A 23043-nucleotide genomic window follows, 5' to 3' on the forward strand; every position below is an offset into this window, starting at 1 on the left:
TATTCTCCTGCACAGAGCACTTAGTGTTTGTTTGCAAAGCACAAGGTTGAACTTTCATATTATTTTAAAACAACCCTTTGAGGTAAGAGTAGATTTTCATTTTATAAAGCAGGACACTTGATCTCTGAGTAGTCACATGTCCAGGTTTCCCACTCCCAAAAAGGACAAAGTGGGGGATGTGAACTCTGCTTTCCTAGCTGTGGCCCAAGGCCTTCTCCACTCTGCCACAGGTCTCTCCATCCATGAACACAGTTGGTCCCTTATGTTTGTGACATCCTTATGCAAAGTACATTAATGTCTATTTTAGTTTTATTTCATCCTTATGATGGAAGTGATTGAGTCTTAGTGGTATAACTGTGAGATTACCAGAGTATATGAATAATAGAATCATGATTTCAGGTCACATGTGAAGATTTCATTTCTACCGCAATTTGGTCTTACATCCTTCTATTGGCCAAACAGCAATTTTCTATGATTGGTTTGATGATTCATACCTAGGCTTATGACATTATAGACTTCTGAAACAGCTAATCTGTTTTAAAATTTGTTTTCTTTTTTTAAAAACCTTTTTTTGTTTTTAATTGACAATAATTGTATATTTATGAAGTACGATGTGATGTTTTGATACTGCTACACTTAAAAATGCAATCTAATACCAGAAGTTAAAAGTGACTGTACTTCTCTTGTCAATATTACCTTTTAATAATGTCCTTATTATTAATTGAGGGATTTAGTTGTCAAAGAACAAAAAGTAGTACTCCAATTTTTTAAATAAATGTCAATATCTACACCCATTCTTAAGAAGAAAAAAATCAAAACAACATAGAATAAGCCTTCATTTTTTTAAAACAAAAAAAGGAAACAATGGTATATATATTTCTGCAAATTTGTTTTTTTTAGGCATATACCAAATTGTCAGTAGTGGCTATCTCCAAGTTACAGGATGGAAAAGGGCCTTTCAGAGTTCTGAAATGCCATGGGAAGGAATCTGGTTCTTTTCTGCAGAATTCTGTAAACACAAGCTATTTACATTATTTTGATACATTTATTCAGTGAATAAAATTGCCTCACACATCAGATTTTCAATGCGTTTGAATCTTTATTCTACAACACAAGCAACATAAATACAGTATCTTTTAAAATATTTTCTCTTTAGAATTTTCATTTTCACCTCAGATAAAATGTACACAAAATGCTTGCAAGCTTGCTTACAGAGACCTGTTAAACAAGGAACAGACAGATTGTATCAAATCAAACAGTTATATCAACATACAAATAGTAGGGTGCTTTTCTGTTTGTCTTTTTAAGTACATGTGACCAAACTGAGTAAATAAGAAGGCAAAACAAAAATTACACTTCCTTGACAAGGCCTTTGGAGTAAACATAAAGCTCAAGGCTCCTGGTAAATGGTTGCAAGGATGAAATTTTGTATTTTATAGGTAAAATAGTATACTGACTTAAATCATTATGGCTATACCAAGCTTAGTTTATTTATCATTTTCAGTGAAAATAAGTTGATTCTTTGGCATAATACAAGAAAGGATAAAAGGACCCAGACCACCTATGGGCTTTACCTAGGGTGGGAGACAGTAGTAGGGGGAATGTTTATAATGTAATTTATTTAAGATTATTCTTAGAAATGCAGGAGAAGCATCTTGAATAATAGTGTTTTGGCATGATTAGGGCAATAAACATCTTAGTCTTAGCTCTCCCCCACCCCCAACACAAACCAAGAAACAAAAATAACCTTTCCCTGTAGGCACCTGCTTTTGCCCCATCATGCCACACCTGGATATTCTACCACATGGTTTCAACAGAAGTGAAAACAAAAATATCAAAAGCATCCATCCTTGCCCAGTTTTGCCTATTTAGTGGGAAACCAATTTTTATTATAGAGAAGCTCTCCCAAGAAGACCCAGGTGAAAGACCCGCAGGGGAGCTTGTACGTGCTCACGAGGTAGCCATGGACAGTCACTGGTGGCTCATAGTGTCAGGGCTTGAGCCCTCCTGGCTTTAAAAGGAAACATACTATTTCACATGTTATTTAAAAAAATTGACTTTCCAAAACTCCCCTCCCCTTTTTGGTAAAACAATGTGAAAATAAATTATTCCTAAAAATTTAAAATATCAATTTAATTTTAAAATCAGTTATTAAAAGAACTAAATGCACACATAATTTTTAAAAAATGATTATGGGAAAAAAATGAACTCAAAAAACTCCTCAATTATTTCCATCTACTGAGGCAAGAACTTGAATCCTTGGTACCATTAACACTTTGATATTCTTTCTGATCTTACTAATTCTAGTATTAAATAAATATAATTATTACCTTTGATTCATACATTAGACTAAATTGATTTAAATGATGTCAGGGTATTTAGTAAGCAGAAGTCTTTAGACAAACTTTATTGAATCCATAACAATTATTTATAATTAATATAGTTTATAAATGGGTTGTGATTTTAGGTACCTAATTTTTTTCCCTCTTCAATCATTTCCTATATGGTCCCTATATTTTTACTGGAAAAAGAATCTCCTAAAGCTAATTAATTGAATAAAGAGTTAAGAGATTAACTAAGTCCCCTCTATATTTGAGTCAACATGATTTCTCTGTATTTCCAAAGCACATTGATTCAGTTTTATATTTTCCTCATTATTTGGAAGATGATATAATGAATATGGTTTCCATTGTGCAGATATGCGTACAAACACAACATATTTACTGAAAAATCAAAACAGGCATACCTACTGCCCTAAAGGGATTTTGGTTCATTTTGAAAATTTCCATCAAGCCATTTGGTAGACTCTTTACAGATATATACAAAATTAAAATATTAATTTACACCAGACAGTTAAGTGAAAGATGTAGGTACAGCAAGTAGTGTCATATTATCTTGAAGTGCCAATATTGTGGTGTCCAACGAGAGATGTAAAATAATTGGCAGTGAGCAACTACTCAAAAATTACTGTACGCCAGGAGCCAAGGTTGTAATGGAACTAACATGGAAACATTACATTAAAACTACAAGGACTGTAGAAATTCAAATTCTATATACTTAAACTTAAAATCACCTTCAACAGGATACAAATGACCATCCATAGAATCAATATTTTTTTAAATACAAAAACAAGAAGCTTAGACTTATCTCACTGTTCCATAGAACTTATACATTCATTGTCTTCTAGTTTGTAAAAACCAGTTGTTGGTATAATAAAACTGGAAACTGGGAAGAGTGAGCAGGAATGCTGTCAAGAATCCAACTCCAAGTTGTCTGCCCAGGGGTAAATTCGGTTTTTCTCTAGTGCTTGATAAGTCAGGCTGATCTTTAAGGTAGTAGTTAGAAATTTTTTCAAGGCAGTTATTCTCAAAGCATGGTTCCCAGAAAGGCAGCATTGGCCTTATCTGGGAACTTGATAGAAATGCAAATTTCTAGATCTGCTGAATTAGAAACTCCAGGCATGAGCCCAGCAACCTGGGCTTGTTTTCACAAGCCCTCCTGGTGATTTTCATGTGCACTAAAGTTGGAGAAGCACTGTTCTAAAGACAAAAGCTACTAGACAACCACTGGTTAAGCCTTTAGGATAGGAACCAAAAGTACAAACAGTTAATGTTGGTTGAAAAGGATGGATGGTCACAGTTGGATGGATTCACCAGCAGTTGAGTGCAGTTTTGTCACTAAGATAGTCAGCCAGTCTCTCCTCCCTGGAACCCCTTTGCATATTATTGCACAAAGATATAGGGAAAGGGTTTGATATGGTGCTAGTGGTATAGTAGTAGTTTTCTTAAATTATTAATAGTAATTGGAGCCACCATTTATAAGGAAATCCAACTCAGGGTATAGTTTATTTTTTTATCTGTCATCCCTGAAGTAGTAATAATTGTGTTTTGGAAATATAAATGGTGTTCTGTTCTGAAATTTTAAGTTATTTGTTACTTCTACATCAGATACAAACACTACAATACAGCCAGAGGAAGGGTATCTCCCAGACAAACAAAGTATGTTTTCTAGATTGCTCCACTAGTCAAGAAAACACTCTTTTTTGGGATGAAGCATATAAATCAAGTTCTTGACCAATTTTATAAATCTTTCCCAGTAACAAGCTCATATTTCCAACAGAAAGTGCTCTTTTACTTTTCTAAGGCCACACTAATTCTCAATGGGATCACCTAAAGTGTACCCAAGCATATGTAAGTTTTGTCATTAGCTTACTGCAGGACTCCAGACTTTCCTTCTGCCTGTTTCCTTGTCTGGAAAACACATAGAAATATTTAGGTGTTATGGCACGTGGTTATCATGAACATTGACCTAATGCCCCCAGCACCTAGCTCTTTAAACAATCTTGTCCAGCCAGTTGCTTCCTCCTTCAGTGAATGTACACTGAGAAAAAAGTTATCATTCTGCATATTCCTAAACTCTGATGATGACTTACAAATTTAGTACCATGTATTTCCCAGAGAAGCAAGTAAAGAGGCACCGTTGGCTACAGGGCACTTTATTCTCAGTGGATTAAATAGTATTTGAAAAAGGTTTACAAATCATGTGTGCCATTCCAGACACAGCCTGCCATGTTCCTCTGGACTCAAAGCTGGCCACGAACAGTAGTATTCCATCATCTCCACCTAACTTGGTGAGTTTTCTAAAGGAATACTGAAAGTTTAGATTTTGGTTTCCTTTATTTTCAGACACTCAATGTTATATATGATCTTTCTATGTATAAACACTATTTTTTAAAACAATTTCAAACCTTATTTTCAAAAATTCCCATATCATCCCAGACAGATCTGGGATATCAACTAAATATTCTCACTTTGATTGCCTAATTCTTTGAAACTCTCTCTCTCATACTGGAGTGCTCACTCCATGCACTGAGACAGCATAGTATCGGAAGAGAGAGTATGGCCTTTGAATTCAGGAATGCTTCTTTTGCAACTAACTTTGCCTCTTTCTTGTTATCTGGGGCACGTTTCTTAACCTCTCTGGGAATGTTCTCATCTGAGAGAGTGAGGAACATACTCTGTCTCACAAGGTTACTGTGAGAAGGAAGTGTGATAATCTAGGTATAAAGGTCTGCATTGACAACATTCACCATCCCTGCTCCCTGCTGTTTATAAACCTTTGCTGTTGTAATCTGTGCTAAACAAAGGTCTTCATTCTGTTGACTTTGATGGACTGACACAAATGGATTTCCCTTTCTGAGAAGGAAAACTTCCCAATATCAGCAATATTGTGAAGTGTTTGGCAAGGATATCTATTACACAAGTGCATTACCTTCTTATAGTTAAGGCATTTGACTCTCTCAACTGATTCTGTGTATGCCTTCTCCTTAACAACAAAAAAACCTCATGATCACTGTAGCAAGAAGTTTCAATTTCAAGGGACTTTTAAATGATATTAACAGTTTTGTCGTGTTTGATTTAAAATATTTCCATCTGAGCTGCTATGTGTGTTAGCATCTGCCTGGGTCCTTATTAGTCAGTCATTACACAGCCCCCAAATGATAAAGGTGTTCTGGTTTTAGATCTATGGTGAAAGCCAGAAAATAATCACAAGAGTAGAGAGATACATAACAAGGTGGTGTATAGAGGCAGTCTTAAACATGTTTAAAAGCAGATCAGGAGGTACAAGAGCTAGGAAAGATCCTATGAACAATGCACCAGCCCTCCAGCCTCAAAACCTGTGTCTTCAATGAAAGACAGAACTCTGGCAAAGAGTGGATGCACTTGGCTGGGTTATTTGATCAGGAGTTCTCTTACACTTGGAGTTTTCCAGAAGCTTATTTCTTGAGGCACATTTTACCAAAATGTAAGAATAGAAAAATCTCGACTTTAGTGTAAAATACTTTTGGCAGTAAATACAGGCAACTGAAAGCAATGTGTAAAACTTGTTCTGCTTAGATCTGTAAATACATGCTAATAACTGTTCCTAACTTCAAAAGGCTGCCTTGACCTTGGTCTTACTGTTGCCACAATAGGGACTGTGAGTAGAAAAACACCTGACACTTCTAGGGAGTGAAGAAAGAAAGGAGGGAGGAGACTAGTCTGGGAAGGGGCCACCCCCCCCCCCACACACACACATGTCCCTAATCACCTCCCTTCCTCTCCACACTGGAAAGAGTCAACTTATGTCCTGCTTTTCAGTGACTACTTTGCATCAAGCAGCATCCTTTTTGGAAACTGCAAATAACCTCTGGGAAATACTGTTGTGACTTAGCTACTTTTCTAGTTGAAACCTGTCATGGTTGTGGAAGCCAGGTAAGCCCAGAGCAGAGTGTGTTAGAAATAGAGGTGGGCGTAAAAGCAACGTGGGCCTCGGGCTGGGTTACAGAAGACAGGATGGAAAGGTACCAAAAACTTCTTACAAAATTGTAGGTAAACAGCTGTGTACATATTCTCATCCTTGTGTTCTTGGGACCCATAGTCAGGCTAGTACTAGAACAGGGTTTGGACACAGTATGGGATAAGTTTATTTTCATGAACCAACCTTGGACCCTATAATAATCTGTGGGAAAATGTATTCTGATTTCTAAACAATGAAATAACATAATTCTGGGATGTGACATTCATAAATTGAGACAGCTTCCTTTGAATTTTTATGCTTTATAGAAAGTTTTTATGTATATATACTCTAATTTTATACAAAGGCTTTTTTCCCCAAGTAAATTATAGAATACTCACAGGCTCACAAAGAAAATCTGAGCCTCAGATATGCTATAAAAAGAAACAAAATAACCATGGTGTACTGCTTTTGTGGGAAAAAAGTTATCTACCTGACTTTTGATTCCAAAGTATAAAAATTCAGAAGTATAGAACAGAGCTCATTGATACTTCAGCAATTCATTGCCTGTTAAGATCAAATAGTTGATGATCTGTGTCTAAACTTGAATTATTGTCTAGTGAGTAAAAACTGAAGGAAAGAGTGTTTTGTAAAGCTGGAAAAATGTCTTCCAGATGCTGTGATCTCTAGATGACACACTGATGCAGGGGTCCACAGGCCACATGCAGCCTGCTAGGTGTTTTTGCTGTCGCTGCCTGTCCTGCTTAGCAGCCGACTTGTCCCGGGCCCACAGTGCGCATGTGTGGAATGTGCACCACACTCTCCAACGGTCTGAGGGACAGTGAACTGGCCCCGGTTTAAAAAGTTTGAGGATCATGCATGGATAGGGTCTTTTAGATCACCTAAGGAAGTCAGAGAACCCTGCCTTTCCCTTAACCCTATAGATAGACTGCTCCATGTTTCTCAAGGAGGGCAAAATTTACAATTACCACCACTAGTCAATCCCTTTTAAATCCTTACTTCAATACTGTACAATTGATATTGTTCTTTATTATTTTGAGACAGAGTCTCACTCTGTTGCCTAGGCTAGAGTGCCGTGGCGTCAGCCTAGCTCACAGCAACCTCAAACTCCTGGGCTCAAGCAATCCTCCTGCCTCAGCCTCCCAAGTAGCTGGGACTACAGGCATGCGCCACCACACCTGGTTAATGTTTTCTCTATATATTTTTAGTTGGCCAATTAGTAGAGACGGGTCTCACTCTTGCTCAGGCTGGTTTCGAACTCCTGACCTTAAGCAATCTGCCCATCTCAGCCTCCCAGAATGCTAGGATTACAGGCGTGAGCCACCGCATCCAGCCTGATATTTTATTTTTAAAGGATATATTTCAATTATGAATACATTTTTAAGGGCTGGAAAATTATAAGCCTTAGCAACTAACTCTATTCTCTAGAATATATATAAGTGGGCTTGAGTGAGGAGTTTCAATAATTATTGTAATGTAACAAATACAAAAATATTGTAAGTAATAACATAAAGCTTTCAAATTCATTTTCTAGTAATACTCAGGAAGATAAATGTACACTTAAAATATCGGTCTGAATAAAAAGGCTTTAAACATAGGGTAAACTTGTTAGGAGAAATATTTTAAGTAGAAAAAATTTTCTAACTTTAATGTTCCCTTTTATTTTCTGAGACTAGTATGCGAATAACTGACAATTTCATATGACTGCTCTATCGTATTTTACGATTTAAAATGATTTCATCATCATCGCTCCCTTCCCTGAGAAGTCTGCTCTCTGGATGCACAGAGGACTCTGAGTTTCTTTCCTCCAAGGGTGTTGATATAAAATGAGTTGCATTTTAATGATTTGTTTTCTTAAAAACCAAATGGTTATACCTTATGTTCAGATAGATGTGGGGCATAGAAATGTCTGTGCAACAAAGGATTAAGGCACCACTTTTTCTTTTCTTTCCTTGTCTGCCTTGGGGGCAGAAGCCAAGAATAACAGGGCTGCCAGAGTAGCCCGTCAGCCTGCAACATATATATCAGCTACTATCATGGCACTCTGTGTCAAAGGCTGCCAAGCCACAGACTTAACACCCTGGTAGGAAAGAATTTTCTTCCTTCTGAAATGGGGAAATAAAGGCACAATAGTACCTTACATGGGGAAGTTGGTGAATACCTGAAAATCTTCACAATGTAGGAATAATTTTGAAATGTCCTGGATTATTTTATAACAGAAGTCATGTCTTTCTTGATTATGACACCCAAGAATATATGTTTGTTTGTTTTCTTCCCAGCCAAACCCACAATCATAATATAAATCTTCTTCCAATTAATAATGTCTAGTACTAGATGTCTGAGTGTTTACATATCAGCTTGACTTACCAGCAGATACTGCCTTAGGAATTGCATTTATTTGTCAAATGGATCGATGTAGTGTGTTCAAAGGAGTGGCCCTTGAAAATGACCCATTTGGGGACAATGCTGTAAGCAAAAGCACTGGGAAATAAACTTCAAGATTTGGGAAGATATCAGAGAATGTAGACTCTTCTATAATAATGTGCAAAATCAAAGTATCATTTGTGTCATCAAGATACAATGTTAGTATGTGTGGCCCCAATGCTGAATACTTAGGGAGTGGCTGGAAAGGCTTTTTGACCTTAGGAAACATTGTTCTCTGAAACACTAGTTTAAGTGGGGCAATGCTGTCAGCTGGATTGGCAGGCTGACTCTAACCCTCACTAATGTATTTTCTTAGGAGTGGAACATGAGTTAGCTACACGATGATGTCATAGATGCGGCCCACTCTGCCGAGCCACTCTCTCACAGCCTGGCGAACTCTGATGTCCGTCACGTGACAGGTCAGCTGGCTGATGCATGGGAACACTGCTGGCTGGAGGGCAGTGAAGGTCTGGTCTGGAAGGATCTGAATCTGATTGAGCACTGTTAGCACCATGTTGGTCCACGCCTAAGAGACAGGATGTAAGAGAATCAGTGGCTTTCCCCATAGTTTCATTTGAACACTTGTGTGTGGTCCTCCCAATCTGTAAATGGGTTCTAGCTGCAAGAAATTAGTTTTCACTAATATATATATGAAGTTAACACTAAAGCTTACTATAGGAACATTATAAGGGTGGGCAGAGACTCATATCACATTAGAAATGCCTTATTTTCAGCTGTCCCAAACTACTAAAATCTTACATATTACTTAGATTTAAAAGACCTCTCTTGCCTTCTCATAATGAGATTTCCATAGGCCACATGATATTTTTAATCAAGCAGTCTTTATAATGCCCAGATAATTTGGACTAGGTCTGCCTTAATTTAGGATAATTTTAAAATCCTAAGCAAATGAAAAGGCAATTAAGGTAATATGATTTGCCAAGAAGGTTGTCTGCTAAAGAATAGCCATACATCTCAGTTTGACTGGTCTAGTCTAAGGTGATTTTTGCAGATTCTGAATTTTAATTCTATATTTAATATACTGGCATCTTGCAAGATTCATGGTAATTCCAAAGTTATGTTCATTCTAAGAATATATGCCAGTGACAAGAATCTACAATTTAAGATAAACATTCAGGTTATTTTAAAATAGGCTCTCTCTATATTCTTATTTTTCTCTTCCTTCTCACATTCTCTCTTCAAACTGGCCAAAACTGTATAGGCACTGTTTTCTTCTCAAATTTGGATCTACCATACCATACAATTACAAATAATAAACATATGAAGGAACAAACATACTCAAAGCCCCTTGAAAAATGAGAATTTTTATGTGCTTGGGATGGGCTAGAAAAATCTGAGATGAAAAAAGTTCATTGGCATAACCACACTAATATGCACTTTGCCTTTTTCCTTTAAAATAAAGCTTCATAACTAAGAATTTCTTCGAGGCCATTTTCCAATGGCAAACTAGGTCCATACATTTTATAAGCTTTAGCTCCACCTAATTTATACAGGTGGGTTCCTAATTCTCACTAATACATATCACAATGGAGAAAAACAGTTCCTGGAATTATCTGCCAGTAAAATTTCGGTTTTACACTGGTGTACTGATCCAGACAGACCCTACATCTTAGGCTCAGGCAGTCCCCTGACTTGGGAGGTAAAGTGGGTCCGTATCCCCTGCTGGTTCGATCACATCTTAGACCACGTACGTGAGCTCTGCACGGGGACACCTCACTCGGAAACCCGGCCCCGGGTGCCTACCTGGATCTGTGCTTCGGCGTCCCTCACCGAGACACTCAGGGAGCTCCCGGTGGAGCCCGAGCGGGGTCTCTTGTCCTGCCGCAGCAGCTCGGGGCCCGCGCTGAAGGAATGTCGCATCTGTCCTTGGTCCACCAGGTGCTGCGGCCGCTGAAGCAGCGGGGAGTCCTGGCCTCTGGGGCCCAGCGGCTCTCCCTTCTTCTCCACTTTGACGTCTTTGGGGAACGTGGGCAGGTTGTGCTGCTGTTTCCTCTTTTTGTACTCAGTCATCAGCTTCGAGATGGTCCTGTCGGCCGCCATGGTGTAGATCTTGTTCCCCGCGTTCTCCCACCACTCCTTCTTGCGGCCGGGGTCCTTCTTCTCCACCTTGGGGCTGGGCGGCGGCAGCAGCAGCAGCGCGTCCCCGCCGCCCGCCCTCAGGCTCGGGGACTCGGCCGCGCGCTCGCGGGGCTGGCCCCGGTCGTCCTCGGAAGGCGTGTCCTTCCCGGAGAAGCCGCCCGTGGACGGGGTGGACGACTCGGACTGGAAGGAGGGCAGGATGAAGAACGGGTCGCCCTTGAAGGCCGGCGGCTCCTCCGCGCAGTTCTCCAGGTCCAGGTGCATCTGGATGTAGTGGTTGCACAGCTCCATGCACAGCTTGTGCAGCCGCTTCACCAGCCACACCCAGTCCGCGTTGCTCACCGGCTGCACGCTCAGCGACGGCAGCCGCGCGCGCCACTGCCGCTTCTCCTTGCCCCGCGGCGGGCTGACCTGGGCCGTCTCCTCGAAGATGTCTTCGTCCTCCGACGAGCACTGCTGGGAGGAGTCCGTGCTCCTCTCGTCGTCCTCGAAAAGGACCTTCTTCACCTGCTCGGCAGTGATGGTTTCCTGATTGGTGAGGACGGCGCACACCAGCGCGTGGAAGTAAATGTTGAAGCTCATCGCCGACTGGCGGTAGAGGTTGGCGGCGCCCCCGATGCCAGACACCTTCTTCAGCAGGCACTTCAGCCCGGGGCTGGTGTCAAACTCCCTGGCCGTCCGGTACGAGTCCAGCAGCAGGTCGAATATGACCGCCAAGTTCTGCATGGATATGTAGCGCAGGAAGCCGGCCAGCTTGGGCTCCGGCACCTGCGGCGTCTTCTCCTCCCCGGGAGAGGGGCCTTTGACAAACTCCTCCAACAGGATGTCGTACAGGTTCTGGAGTAACACCTGATGGGACAGCAGGCTCACCACGATTTCCCTGAAAGAGACGCTTCAAAAAGAAAGAGGTTGATTAATAATGGTGTCATATCCTATGTCTTGTCTTATATCAGTTATTTCAAGGCCATGCAGACATCACCCAGTGATATATGTGAAATTGCAAACTTCTGGGGGCATTATATGGTAACCATCTGGGCAAGTGTGGAATTGATACATCGCAGTAGGAGGGTCTTTTTTAGGGGGGGTGTTGAGTATGTTGTGCATCTCCTTTTTGACTGTGACCCATCACATGAGGTCATATGACATCCACTTGCAGCAGGCACTATGTCAGTGCTCAAAAAGTTTGAAACGTTGGAGCGTTTTGGATTTCAAATTTTTGGAGTAGAGATGCCCAACCAGACGTTTTACTAATAATTCACCAATGTGGTTTTGGGTTTATTGTTTCATTTTCTTTTCATTGGTATTAGAATTTTGTAAAAATAGCTTAAGACATTATATTGCCAACTAATTCCCCAAACTGGATAATTATAAAATTATGACAACTCTTATTAACAACATTGATTTCAAAGGTACAACTATTATTTTTGTAAGTTAGCAGGAAAAGTAAAAATCTTACAAAAATCTAAATGCTAACTTTGCCCTTTGGTAGTTGTCACTGAGGTAAAACACATTACGTTCAAGGAAGAAGAAATGAGTAACAAAGGACTGTCATTCAAAAACAACCTTTTTGGATAAATCACTTTAACTTTTTGTGGTAAAATATACATAACAAAGTTACCATTTTCATGTGTACACGTCAGTGGTATTAAGTATATTTACAACGTTGTGTAACAGAGCACCACCACTATTTCTAGAACTTTTCCATCATCCCTAACTCTGTATCCATTACACAATAACTCTCCATTCCTCTCCTGTCAGCTTCTACTTAAGTGACTTAAATTATTAGGAAACCTGAATACAAATTCTTCTGAAGAAGAGGGCTCTGAAAGCTACCAGTTTGGTCTGGTGTCTCCTGTCCAGACTATAGCACCCTAACTAAGAAAGGAAATCCTTCACTGATCATGCAAGTCTCTCCTCATGATACTGTAACATCCTCAAGGGAAACGGCAGCATCTTATTTCCAGTAACTGGGAAAATGTCTGGTGACAGTCTGGTGACAGCAGTACTCGGTAAGTCTCCAAAACAAACCAAATGACAAAAGCCCTGGGAGTGGGCTGCTCCAGAGATCACTGCCTGGAGGAACAGCTCTCCTTAACAAATGGCTCTGACACTTCAACGGAACTCCCCCTAGGGTCCGGACTCCAGAAGCAGGAAGCACAACCAGAAGGAAGAGCTGGATCATCCTTCTGCAGGGGTAAAACCCTTGACCCACAGGGATACTTTCTGTTACTTCCCTGGGAAATGGAAATCCATTTTCTAGCAAACACCTGAAAAGAGGACTAGCATAAAGCCATCTTTGGATTGTGGAATATCTTTATCAAGCAAAACCATCTTTTTAATGCTTTAAGATATAAAATTGCTAACTATGCATGTATACAAGAACAACATACCCTTTAATTTAGGTTTGAGCTAAAAGATATGTAATTCTTAATCTGCTATGCTGACAGACAAGAAAGATCTCAAACAAAATCAACAAATAACTTTCCAATTCATTGTACCCAAGTGTTTCCACCTTTTTCTCAGCACACCTTTAAGAAGGGGACTGCAATCTTCCTGCTTCTGAAAGCCAGCCTCCAGATTGGATAATTGAGAGTTAATTGCATAATAAGCATTGACTTAAAACATGCTAATGTCAGTATCAGAGATAAACAGATTCATAGTTTAAACTACATCTTAAAGCTCTAATTAAGATGTTGTGGATTGAGTAAAGCTTGGGGCTATCAGTGCCAAAGCTTTTTAAAACAAACCCAGATTTCTCTTTATTTGAATGCTCTTATCTGGCTTTAGTTTAGGTCTTTTTTTCCATGGTGATTTTAACATGGACCTTTAAGGATGCACCTGACCAGTATATAACAAACTTTCCTTAGGTTTGTTAAGGATCTTCCATGGCATCCTATGCTAAGAGTTGCCTCTGCTAACTAAAGAATGGTAGGGAATGTCTTTTGGCTCAGTGGCATTGGCTAAAAATTTAATATGCTTTTCCTGTTTTACTTAACTACAGTGAGTCAATAATTGCCTATTAAAAGTGCTAAGTAAATTTAACCTTTTAAACCAATAACATTTAGGTTATGTTATTATTCCTATGTTGTATTTGTAGTTTGAATCCAGCCTATTATTATTCCTTTTTCCCTGCCTTTACTTCAAAAATGTTCTAGTAAGAAGCATAAAAAAAAGAGGTAGGAAAAGAAACGAAATTCTGAAGTAGGTCAATGTTTAAAGATCTGAAAGGACTGCACAATCTTTGGCCCATAAAATAGATTTTAAAAAGATCCAACACTTAAAAACTAGTGACTGACAGTTGAGGGAGGCAGGGGCTAGAACTGGGGAGGATCCATTTCCATGGGATATTGGGAATGTTCTATTTCTGAAGTTGGGAAGCAGGTTCATATTTATTTTAGTTTTTATTCACACTTGATAACTTTTGAACATTCCACATACTCTTTTTGTGTATAGCAACACTTGAGTAAAAAAATTATTACCTAGGAATTTCACTCATATGGTGGTATTAATCAAATTGCTATGTTAACTAGCTAACTTTTGGACAAATCTCTCAGAGCTCATAAAATGATACCAATTGTCTCAGATTGGGAGGCATTGAAAAGGTAGAAAATGATTTCCCACAGTTATGGAGACTGGAAGGCTGAGGTCAGGATGCCATGCCAGCATGGTCCTGTCTTGGTGAGGGCCCTCTTCCCCACTGCTGACAACTATCTTTTCATTGTATCCTCACACAGCAGAAAGAGGACTGTCTCACATCTCTTCTTTTAGGGCACTAATTCCATTCATGAGGTTTCTACCCTCATGACCTAATTTCCTCTCAAGGTCCCATCTCCTAATCCCATCACATTGGGGGTGAGGATTAAATCATATGAAGTTGACATATGGGCATTCAGTCCATTGCACCAACTCTCTTCCTGAAATGGGAAAGGGCAGAGGCCTTATATTCAGGAAACCCAGTTCTGATTCTGGCTATACCACTTTACAGTTGTGTGTCCTTGACTAAGTGACCCAGCCTCTCTAAATGTGTGGTCATGGGTAAAATGGGAGTGGAAACATCTACCCTCTGGTCTTCACATACAGTGCTCAAACACTTATCATTAGTATTAATGTATCAGAAGTTTAAAAATGGAAATGTCAGTCATGCCTTCATCTTCAACTCTAGGAACAATATTTTTTTCAGCAGGATGATAGTATTTAAAAGGGCAAGTTTCCTGTGGCAAAGCGCAGATCTTTTTGTCTCCTAACCACTGTGTTATTCATGGAGAAGTTTATGTATTTTTCACTGAAACAATATGAACTATGCCTCAAGTTACAATTTAAAAAGGTTATAATATGCATGATGTTATGGGCTGGGAATGTCCCTTACAAACTCATATATTGAAATCCTAAGTACTATGCTACCTTGGAATGTGACTGTATTTTGGTGAGAGACTTGCTAAAGAGATAATTAAGTCAAAATGAGGTCATTAAGGTTGGTCCTAATCCAATATAACTGGTGCCTTTATAAGAGGAAATTTGGACATAGATACAGGAAGACGACAGCCACCTACATGCTAAGGTGAGAGACCTCAGAAGAAACCCTGCCAACACCTCGATCCCTGACTTCTATTTTTACCCCTCCCCCATGCACTTGATCTCTGACTTCTAGACTCTAGAATTGTGAGAAGTAAATTTCTATTGTTTAAGTTACCAGTCTGTGGTAGTTTGTGGTAGCCTGAGCAAACTCATACATATGAAATGTGGGAAATTTGATTAAAAGGCTAACAGTTTTTATGAAAACTGTTCCCAAATGATTCCACATGTTTTCAGTATTCTTGGCCAAAGCCTGGATTATAATGAGCAAGAGGTAGGAATAAATTAACTTTCTAATTTTTAAGCACCATATGTGTTGAAACTTAGGTGCTCACCTTTTCTTGGTGTGTCCGTTGGGTTTCTCATCAGGAGGCAGCTCAATGATGAGCTGACAGGATTGAGCATGATCGAAGTTGTTTGGAGTCTTTGGGGAGCACTGGGTGTCCAACATAAACACCTGCGTGGGGACACAAAGGCACAGTTCAGAACCCCACCCCCTCCACTGGCTCCACCAGGGATTAGCTGGATGGTCTTGGGCAAGTGGTCTGTTCTGTCTACTCATTTCTCGAGCTATAAAATGAGGCTGAGAATGATTTCCTACCTGGTATGTTTATTGAGAGAATTAAACGAGTTGATTTTTATGTATTTTTATGTATTATGTAGGCAAATCATTAGAACAGAAGAGTAAATACTCAATAAGTGTTAGCTGCTGACACTAATAACATTACTAGTTCTACCATTTGACAATTCATTATATTCCAAATAGAAAGCACTGGCATTTAATATTAATTAAGAGTAAATAAAGAGGGGCTATGTTTGTAAAAGGTCATCTCTGATTTTGAGTCTGTTTGGTATCCTATTATATCCAACACAGGAATAAGGAATTAATTAGGACTTCTGTCAGGACTAGTGATGTGGCCACGTGACTCTACTAGGCAATGGCAGATGTGACTAAGAAAATAGTAAGCACTTACTGGATCTCTGATCCTAATGATTTTACTTTACATGACTTGAAATACCTTCGCTACTTTACTTTGGAAAGATTAATGTTAAAGAAACCTTTTCTTTCCAAATCTTGTAAGAATTATCAGATTATTGAATATGGGGTTATCCTAAGAGTGAAAACGGGAGAAAGATTTTGGACTGAGAAAGACAATTATCAAGAAGCTAAAGATTCACTGAAAACTTCTCTCTGTTCTTCTTCAATCTATTTCAGAAGAGGAACTCATTGACATTTTCATATTCTTGCTGTATGGTTGGATATGGTTGAAGAGACTAGTGTACGCATATGTGAAGTCTTTATCTAGCTGGGTATAACAACAACTCATTTAGAGAAGCTATCCCTTTGGAGGGCCACCCTCTGTTTCTCTGCTATTGCTCCTAGCCACACTAGCTACGGAACTCACAGCTGCCATGCTGTTGGCAGTGGCTCTTTATGGCAGCCTCACAGCTGTTCTTCTGTCCTAACTTCTGCAGACTGGCCATGGAGGCTTCTGTGGGGATGCGCTCCCTCCTTCAGAACCAGTAGAATCGCCATGTCCTGGATGTTATGAATGTGCTCAGCAGATGATGTGAGCAACTAGAGGCAAAAAGTTCTCGATTCACTACCTGAGGAAGCCCTCCAGATGCCAGGCCTGCCTAGGAAACATCAACTGATGGATTCCCTGATTACCCAGGTAAGGAACTCTTAAATTATCAGTGTGCTAAGAGAAAACTTTAAGAATTAAAGCAGATCTTGTAGAGAAAAAGAGCCTTTTGAGTATACCTCCAATGTATATTATTTCTTTAAAATTAATGCAAATCTGACAGTTCATATATATATTTGTAAAACCTGTTTAATATTATAAACACACATACATGCCAAATAATTTCTACATGGGGAAGACACAATTCAAACATGTCTGTTGCTATGCCATGATGGATCGTTTAGCTAGTCAATGACTGGTGAGAATTTTGTCCAATTTTATTTTTTCACTACTATGCATAGCATTGTTATGAACGTATGTGAATTTAGGGGTAGCATTTAGTTATCCTGCTGCTGAAAGCCCCATACAGGGTTTCTTACAGGCAGATTGCCACAGCACTTAGGGGCATAGCTGTAGCTTGTGCTAATACTATAAGGTCTTCTGTGATTCAGTAATTCATTGAATCAACAAACACATACTAAGCATCTTCTCTATGCCTTGCTGTAAGAATACCAAGGTAAATGTACAGGATACGTTCTTTGCTCCTCAAGTATTCACAACCAACTTTTTTTTTTTTCTGAGACAGAGTCTCGCTTTGTTGCCCAGGCTAGAGTGAGTGCCGTGGCGTCAGCCTAGCTCACAGCAACCTCAAACTCCTGGGCTCAAGCAATCCTGCTGCCTCAGCCTCCCGAGTAGCTGGGACTACAGGCATTCGCCACCATGCCCGGCTAATTTTTTGTATATATATTAGTTGGCCAATTAATTTCTTTCTATTTATAGTAGAGACGGGGTCTCGCTCTTGCTCAGGCTGGTTTTGAACTCCTGACCTTGAGCAATCCGCCCACCTCGGCCTCCCAGAGTGCTAGGATTACAGGCGTGAGCCACTGCGCCCGGCCCACAACCAACTTTTTAAATGTTAAGTTCTGTGTTCTGTATGGGAGACATAAGAAAATATCCAGTAAGTGTGCCCTCATTAGGCACTCGTACTCTAGCAGTAACAATAATATGTAAGCAAATACTTAGAGGTACTTGAGGCAAGGTGTGGATAAAATACAGTGGCCAGGCTGCAGGAAGGAGATTATTTGATCTGGGCACTGGAAGATGCAACAAGCAAGAGATGGAGAAGAGATGACACTGTGATCTGGTCCAAGTCATTCCTGATAGTTTGGTGAGGCAAGACCTTCAGGAAGGACCGCCAACATGTATTTCAAGGTTCTAGAATCACTGAGATCAAAAGCCCCAGCCCTTACCTGCTGGGCCATAGCTCGGATGCGCCAGTACTCGGCCTCGGCGCTGGGGGAGGAGGAGGGGGCCGCCACCCGCACCTGGCAGCCTTCGCCGCTGAAGCTCTCGGTGCCGCTGTGGAAGCAGCCCAGCAGGTCCTGGGGAGAGACAGCAGGTCCTCACTGGGTGCATCCTGGTTCATGGTGCCAGGCATAGTCTTGGATTTGACATTGTCACTATGCCTGGGACAAAAGTATTGACCCTGCAACTTCTTTCTCACCCTCTGCTCTGAGGAGGCAGGCGGAACCCAGGTGCCCAGCTTGGTAACGCCTCAGGGAGCTAAGGCTCTCTCCTCCCAGCCATTTACCTTCACTGGCTTGAGTGTGGCCGAGAACGCGTCCTGCAGGGCGCAGCAGGCAAGCCTCCACATTTCTTCTGTGAACACGGGGCCCGCTGTCACCAGCACGTACCTGCCCAAGAAACAAGGAAAGAAGTCTGGAATCCAGACACTTTGCTGCCACAAAATTTCGGCCCTTATGGACTCATGCCTACATGTATCCTGTAATTTCCCTGCAAGTCTTTCTGTCTCTTACCACTCTTGCCTTCCACCCATCCGATATCCCATTGTCGACGTGCTACTTCATAAACCATTTTACTAAAAAATATCAAAGGGTCCCCACTATAAATAGGCCAATGATTAAACTTAGACTTGTATGCAAGACTGTATGTATTCTGTACTGATGACTCCATTCTAGCCACATTTTCTACCACTGCTCTACAAATAATACATCAAACCAAACCCCAAACCCTTTTATTATCACTTATAATTCTTATCTCCATGCATTTGTTCATTTTGTTCTCCTACTTGGAAAGTCCCCACCTAGCAAGTGCCCACCTTAGAGGATATGACCAAGTGTCACTGCTATGACTAAGCCCTTGCTGGCAGCTTCCTGTCCTTTCTTGGCATTTATCACTTAACTCCTCACTATATTATTTTTGATGGGACCCTCTCTCTGTTACATCATTTTAAATAGGCTCTAAGCTCTTTGAGGGTAAGGACTTTACATATATCACTTTCTCTGAACCAGAGTACTCTGTATCATGCCTCACATGATAAATATTGGCTGCCTGAACATGGGAATACAGAATTATCAGCACGTGGTCATTTTTAATTATAAAAAGCAATCCAAAAAGTGGATTGCTACTACAAAGATAATGTAATTTCCTTGGATTGTGTAATGAAAATTCAACTTTGTAGAGAGCCAGGAAATTTTTTTCTCACCTAATACAGGAGCATCCCACTCTGGAGATGGTTTCTGTGGGCTTGGCCACACACGCTACCAGTAGCTCGAAGAGGTCCCTCAGCATGGCATTGATCATGCTCTCATACCTGATGTCTACAGGAGGAAAGAGACAAGGTATCACTCAGCTCTAGTGTAAAGGGACAGACCGAAATGGCCATCTATAGCAAAAGAGCGAAGTCTGAGTCATAAAAAGGTACATAATTATCAGAAAAATAGAACAATGAGAAAAAAATGGCCATACCAAAAAAAATCCAGTGAAACTTTCTAATTTGTATCCAGTTTTAGCTTAATTCATTTCTAGATAAATCAAGATGAAATATATGGTTCACTTTTATGTGTTGATAAACTTGTTTCAAAATAAAGTGTATAATTCATCTACTTAAACAGAATAGATACAGTATTTAAGCTATATTTAATCATATATTCTACTAGCTGGTAAAAATTTTAATTTTTTTTTAAGAAAGGATAAGGTAAAACATACTTTCCTTACTGCTGATACCAAACTAAAATGAATTAAATGCTCCTGGAAAACAAAAAAATCTCTAGTCCTACCACTTGTTGAACCTTGTTAGTCTGGCTTCAGTCTGCACCCTAGCTCCAGACTAAAGAAGATAGCACTTTTAAAAACCACATTTGGCCAATTCAAGGAATTTTTCCTCAAGGTCCTTGTAACCACACAGAAGAATCCTCCAGGGTCCCACGTTGTGCAAAGCTATGCCCTGGTTAAGCACACGGACCCCGAGGGATAGGGTCTGGTTTACCACCTACATATGGAAAAACCCCACTTGTTTTCTTTCTCAATTGTTCTTTTTTGGCAGGGCAAATTGTCCTTGCTAAACTTAGTAGAGACACAGTTATCTCTGCTTTGTGACTCTCCCCCTTGGGGGTCCATGTTCTCCTTAGTTTCTCTACCCTCTCCAGCAAGGACGGCTCTCCCCTTTCACTTCCACACGCTTTTGCCTTCTATTTATAAGCTCTGTGGCCCTCAGTGATGGTTCTTCTGCTCCCAAACTTCCAGATCTTCACACATGTGGTTCTACTGGTATCACAGCTGACACAATCCCTCTGCCTCTAGGTCCCTCCCTCTCCATCTGCTGACCTCAACGTACAGTTGACCCTAGACTTTGAAAAAAGATGTGAAAGTGCCACAGATAATTTAGAAACTTCTCTTCATCTTGAGCCTGTTAAGCTACTTTTTGCCCAAAATGGGATCAAACCCTACTTCTTCCCTTTAGGCTCCTTAACTGAAGCAGGACAGCAAGCTATATCCCCTTTCCACCCCCAGGTATACCCCCTCTCTACCCATAGGTTACAGTGATAGTGCTTCTTTTTTACTTATTATATACTCAAATGTATTTCCCCTCTCCTAATGCACAGATATCCTAGACCTCTTACTAGGTATTTTATTTTCAACCACGTGTGTATTTTGAGTATTCTGTTTGATAATTTTGTAGAGGATACAAGGGTACCAGTTTTCTCTTTGATGATCTACTATTAGAAGGCTGGCACTGACCATGTAATTAATTGTTTTAATAATTACCAGTATTTGCATTAGGTATTTACTAAGCTCTTTTAGGCAGTGCTGCTGCCTACTAGAGAAACAGTCCAAAGGAACTGCTCTGGCGCTGTGGGTACCTGAGTGTAGAAAGCTCTGAATGTGCTCTACCACCAGCTCGCAGGACAGACCGATGGCATGCTTGAAATTAGCAGAGGCCACGTCCCAGTAGGAATGGTCTTTATGGCTACGGCGGAGCCATAGGGACATCACAGGAAGGAGAAGGTGAACGACTGCATAGATACCGAACCCTGGTCCTAAAAAAGAAAAAAGTCAGAGGCAAAACTGTGATATGAGCAACAGCCTGTCATTAAAGGGAAGTGCCCTGCCAATGCTTGGCACTGCCGATCTTTTTGTCCCCATCTTCTGAAAAAGTACAAGGAAAAAGAATTTACCACCAATTGGGGAATATAGGGTCTTCAGTAGCATTTTTCATAATTAATTGTGTCATTAAATATTATTCACAAATATTAATTTTAATGCCTGTAGAATATGTAAATGCTTTTACCATGATTTACTTAACTGCCTTTAATTTAGGGTGTTCATTATTTATTTATATTCAAGACATTTAAGCAAATATCTTATATATGGATTTTTGTCTTTATTACAGTTAGTTTCCTTAGATGATAGACTCTTAAGAGTATAAATATCGGGTTAAATGCTTCTTACACACATTTAGCGACAATCAATGTGAAAGCAGGAAATTGTGCTGACCAGTAAAATGGATTTAGTGCATATAAATAATTCTATAAAATACTTATTTGATGGAAGGCTTTTAACTTTCTAACATATGGGAGTAGGTAAGGTATTTTGTTTTTAAAAAAATTCCGATACAAACTTTGGTATAGATTTTGAAAAAGTATCAATTATCAAGTCTTTATTATAATGAATACAGACCTCATCTTCTTACTGTGGAATTAATTAGTGGTTTGATTTAGGGTTCTGATTCTGTTAGTAAAAAGCTGCTTTGATCTTGGGAAAATTGGGATGAATGAATGTGTATATTAAACTTGATTAATTCAGAACAAGAAAATTACTAAGGGTCATTCTTTTTTTATACTGTCAGAGGCTGTACTAGGTGAGCACTAAATATCTTTTTCCAAATCCTATCACCTATGACGTTTACACAAACAAGGTGTTGCTGTCTTGATACTACTGCATATACTTACAAGCAGTCTCTTTATGTCAGTGGTAGATCTGGTGAATGCAACCCACAGCCCTGGGGCCAAGAGAGAGTGACTGTGAGATCCTGCCACCAAGGAAGGCTGTGATCATGGAATGTGACACTGATACATAGCTGTGGCCCAGTTAACACGGGGCTCCTGCACACCCCACTAACTGGCCATGATATTTGAAAATGGACTTCTGGGAAGAAATGGAAACACTACATGGGACATATCTTAAACATCACTTCATCATAACATTCAGCAAATAATTATTTGCATATTTTATGTGTGAAGCTTTGTGCTAAGTCTAGGAAACAATGAAAATAGGTAGACATCTGCAAAAAATACCTTCCTGAAAAAAAGTTGTACGTATAACAACTTCTCCCTAAAACAGATATAGAATACTTACCAGGTGTTTTGGTAACATCTCTCAACAGCTCAAAGAGCAAATCCAAGGTTGGTGGCTGGTGCTGGCGGGGACAATTGGACACAGCTGCTGTTAGCTGCTCCAGCAGGATGATCCAGACTTCTATCAGACCTGCAAACCAAAAAGAGACTTCTATGAAATCCATTTAGATATAATGTAGAATCATCACAAGATTCGATTAAACATTGTATGGAAACTGTCAAGTGCTATACAGAAGTGAGATATCACCCAGTGTGTTAGCCTTCAGTACCCATAAACATGAAGAGGTTGTGATTTACAGGTTCTGACA

The 23043-nt window shown here is 40.0% G+C and overlaps 1 protein-coding gene across 1 annotated transcript in view; it reads right to left on the minus strand.

The window, feature by feature from the left end:
- Positions 1-4403: 4403 nt before the first annotated feature.
- Positions 4404-23043, minus strand: part of ARFGEF3 (ARFGEF family member 3) — a 153497-nt gene continuing 134857 nt past the window's right edge. Inside the window, exons 27-34 of the mRNA XM_012748059.2 lie at positions 22737-22865; positions 21242-21418; positions 19585-19699; positions 18670-18772; positions 18329-18460; positions 15729-15850; positions 10486-11713; positions 4404-9247 (exon numbers count right to left, since the gene is read on the minus strand). Of these exons, the coding sequence (XP_012603513.1) occupies positions 9056-9247; positions 10486-11713; positions 15729-15850; positions 18329-18460; positions 18670-18772; positions 19585-19699; positions 21242-21418; positions 22737-22865 (2198 nt within the window). The 3' untranslated portion in view covers positions 4404-9055. The remainder of the gene's footprint in view (positions 9248-10485; positions 11714-15728; positions 15851-18328; positions 18461-18669; positions 18773-19584; positions 19700-21241; positions 21419-22736; positions 22866-23043) is intronic.

The sequence above is a fragment of the Microcebus murinus genome, chromosome 5 (assembly GCF_040939455.1).
Source record: "Microcebus murinus isolate Inina chromosome 5, M.murinus_Inina_mat1.0, whole genome shotgun sequence".
Classification (NCBI taxonomy): domain Eukaryota; kingdom Metazoa; phylum Chordata; class Mammalia; order Primates; family Cheirogaleidae; genus Microcebus; species Microcebus murinus.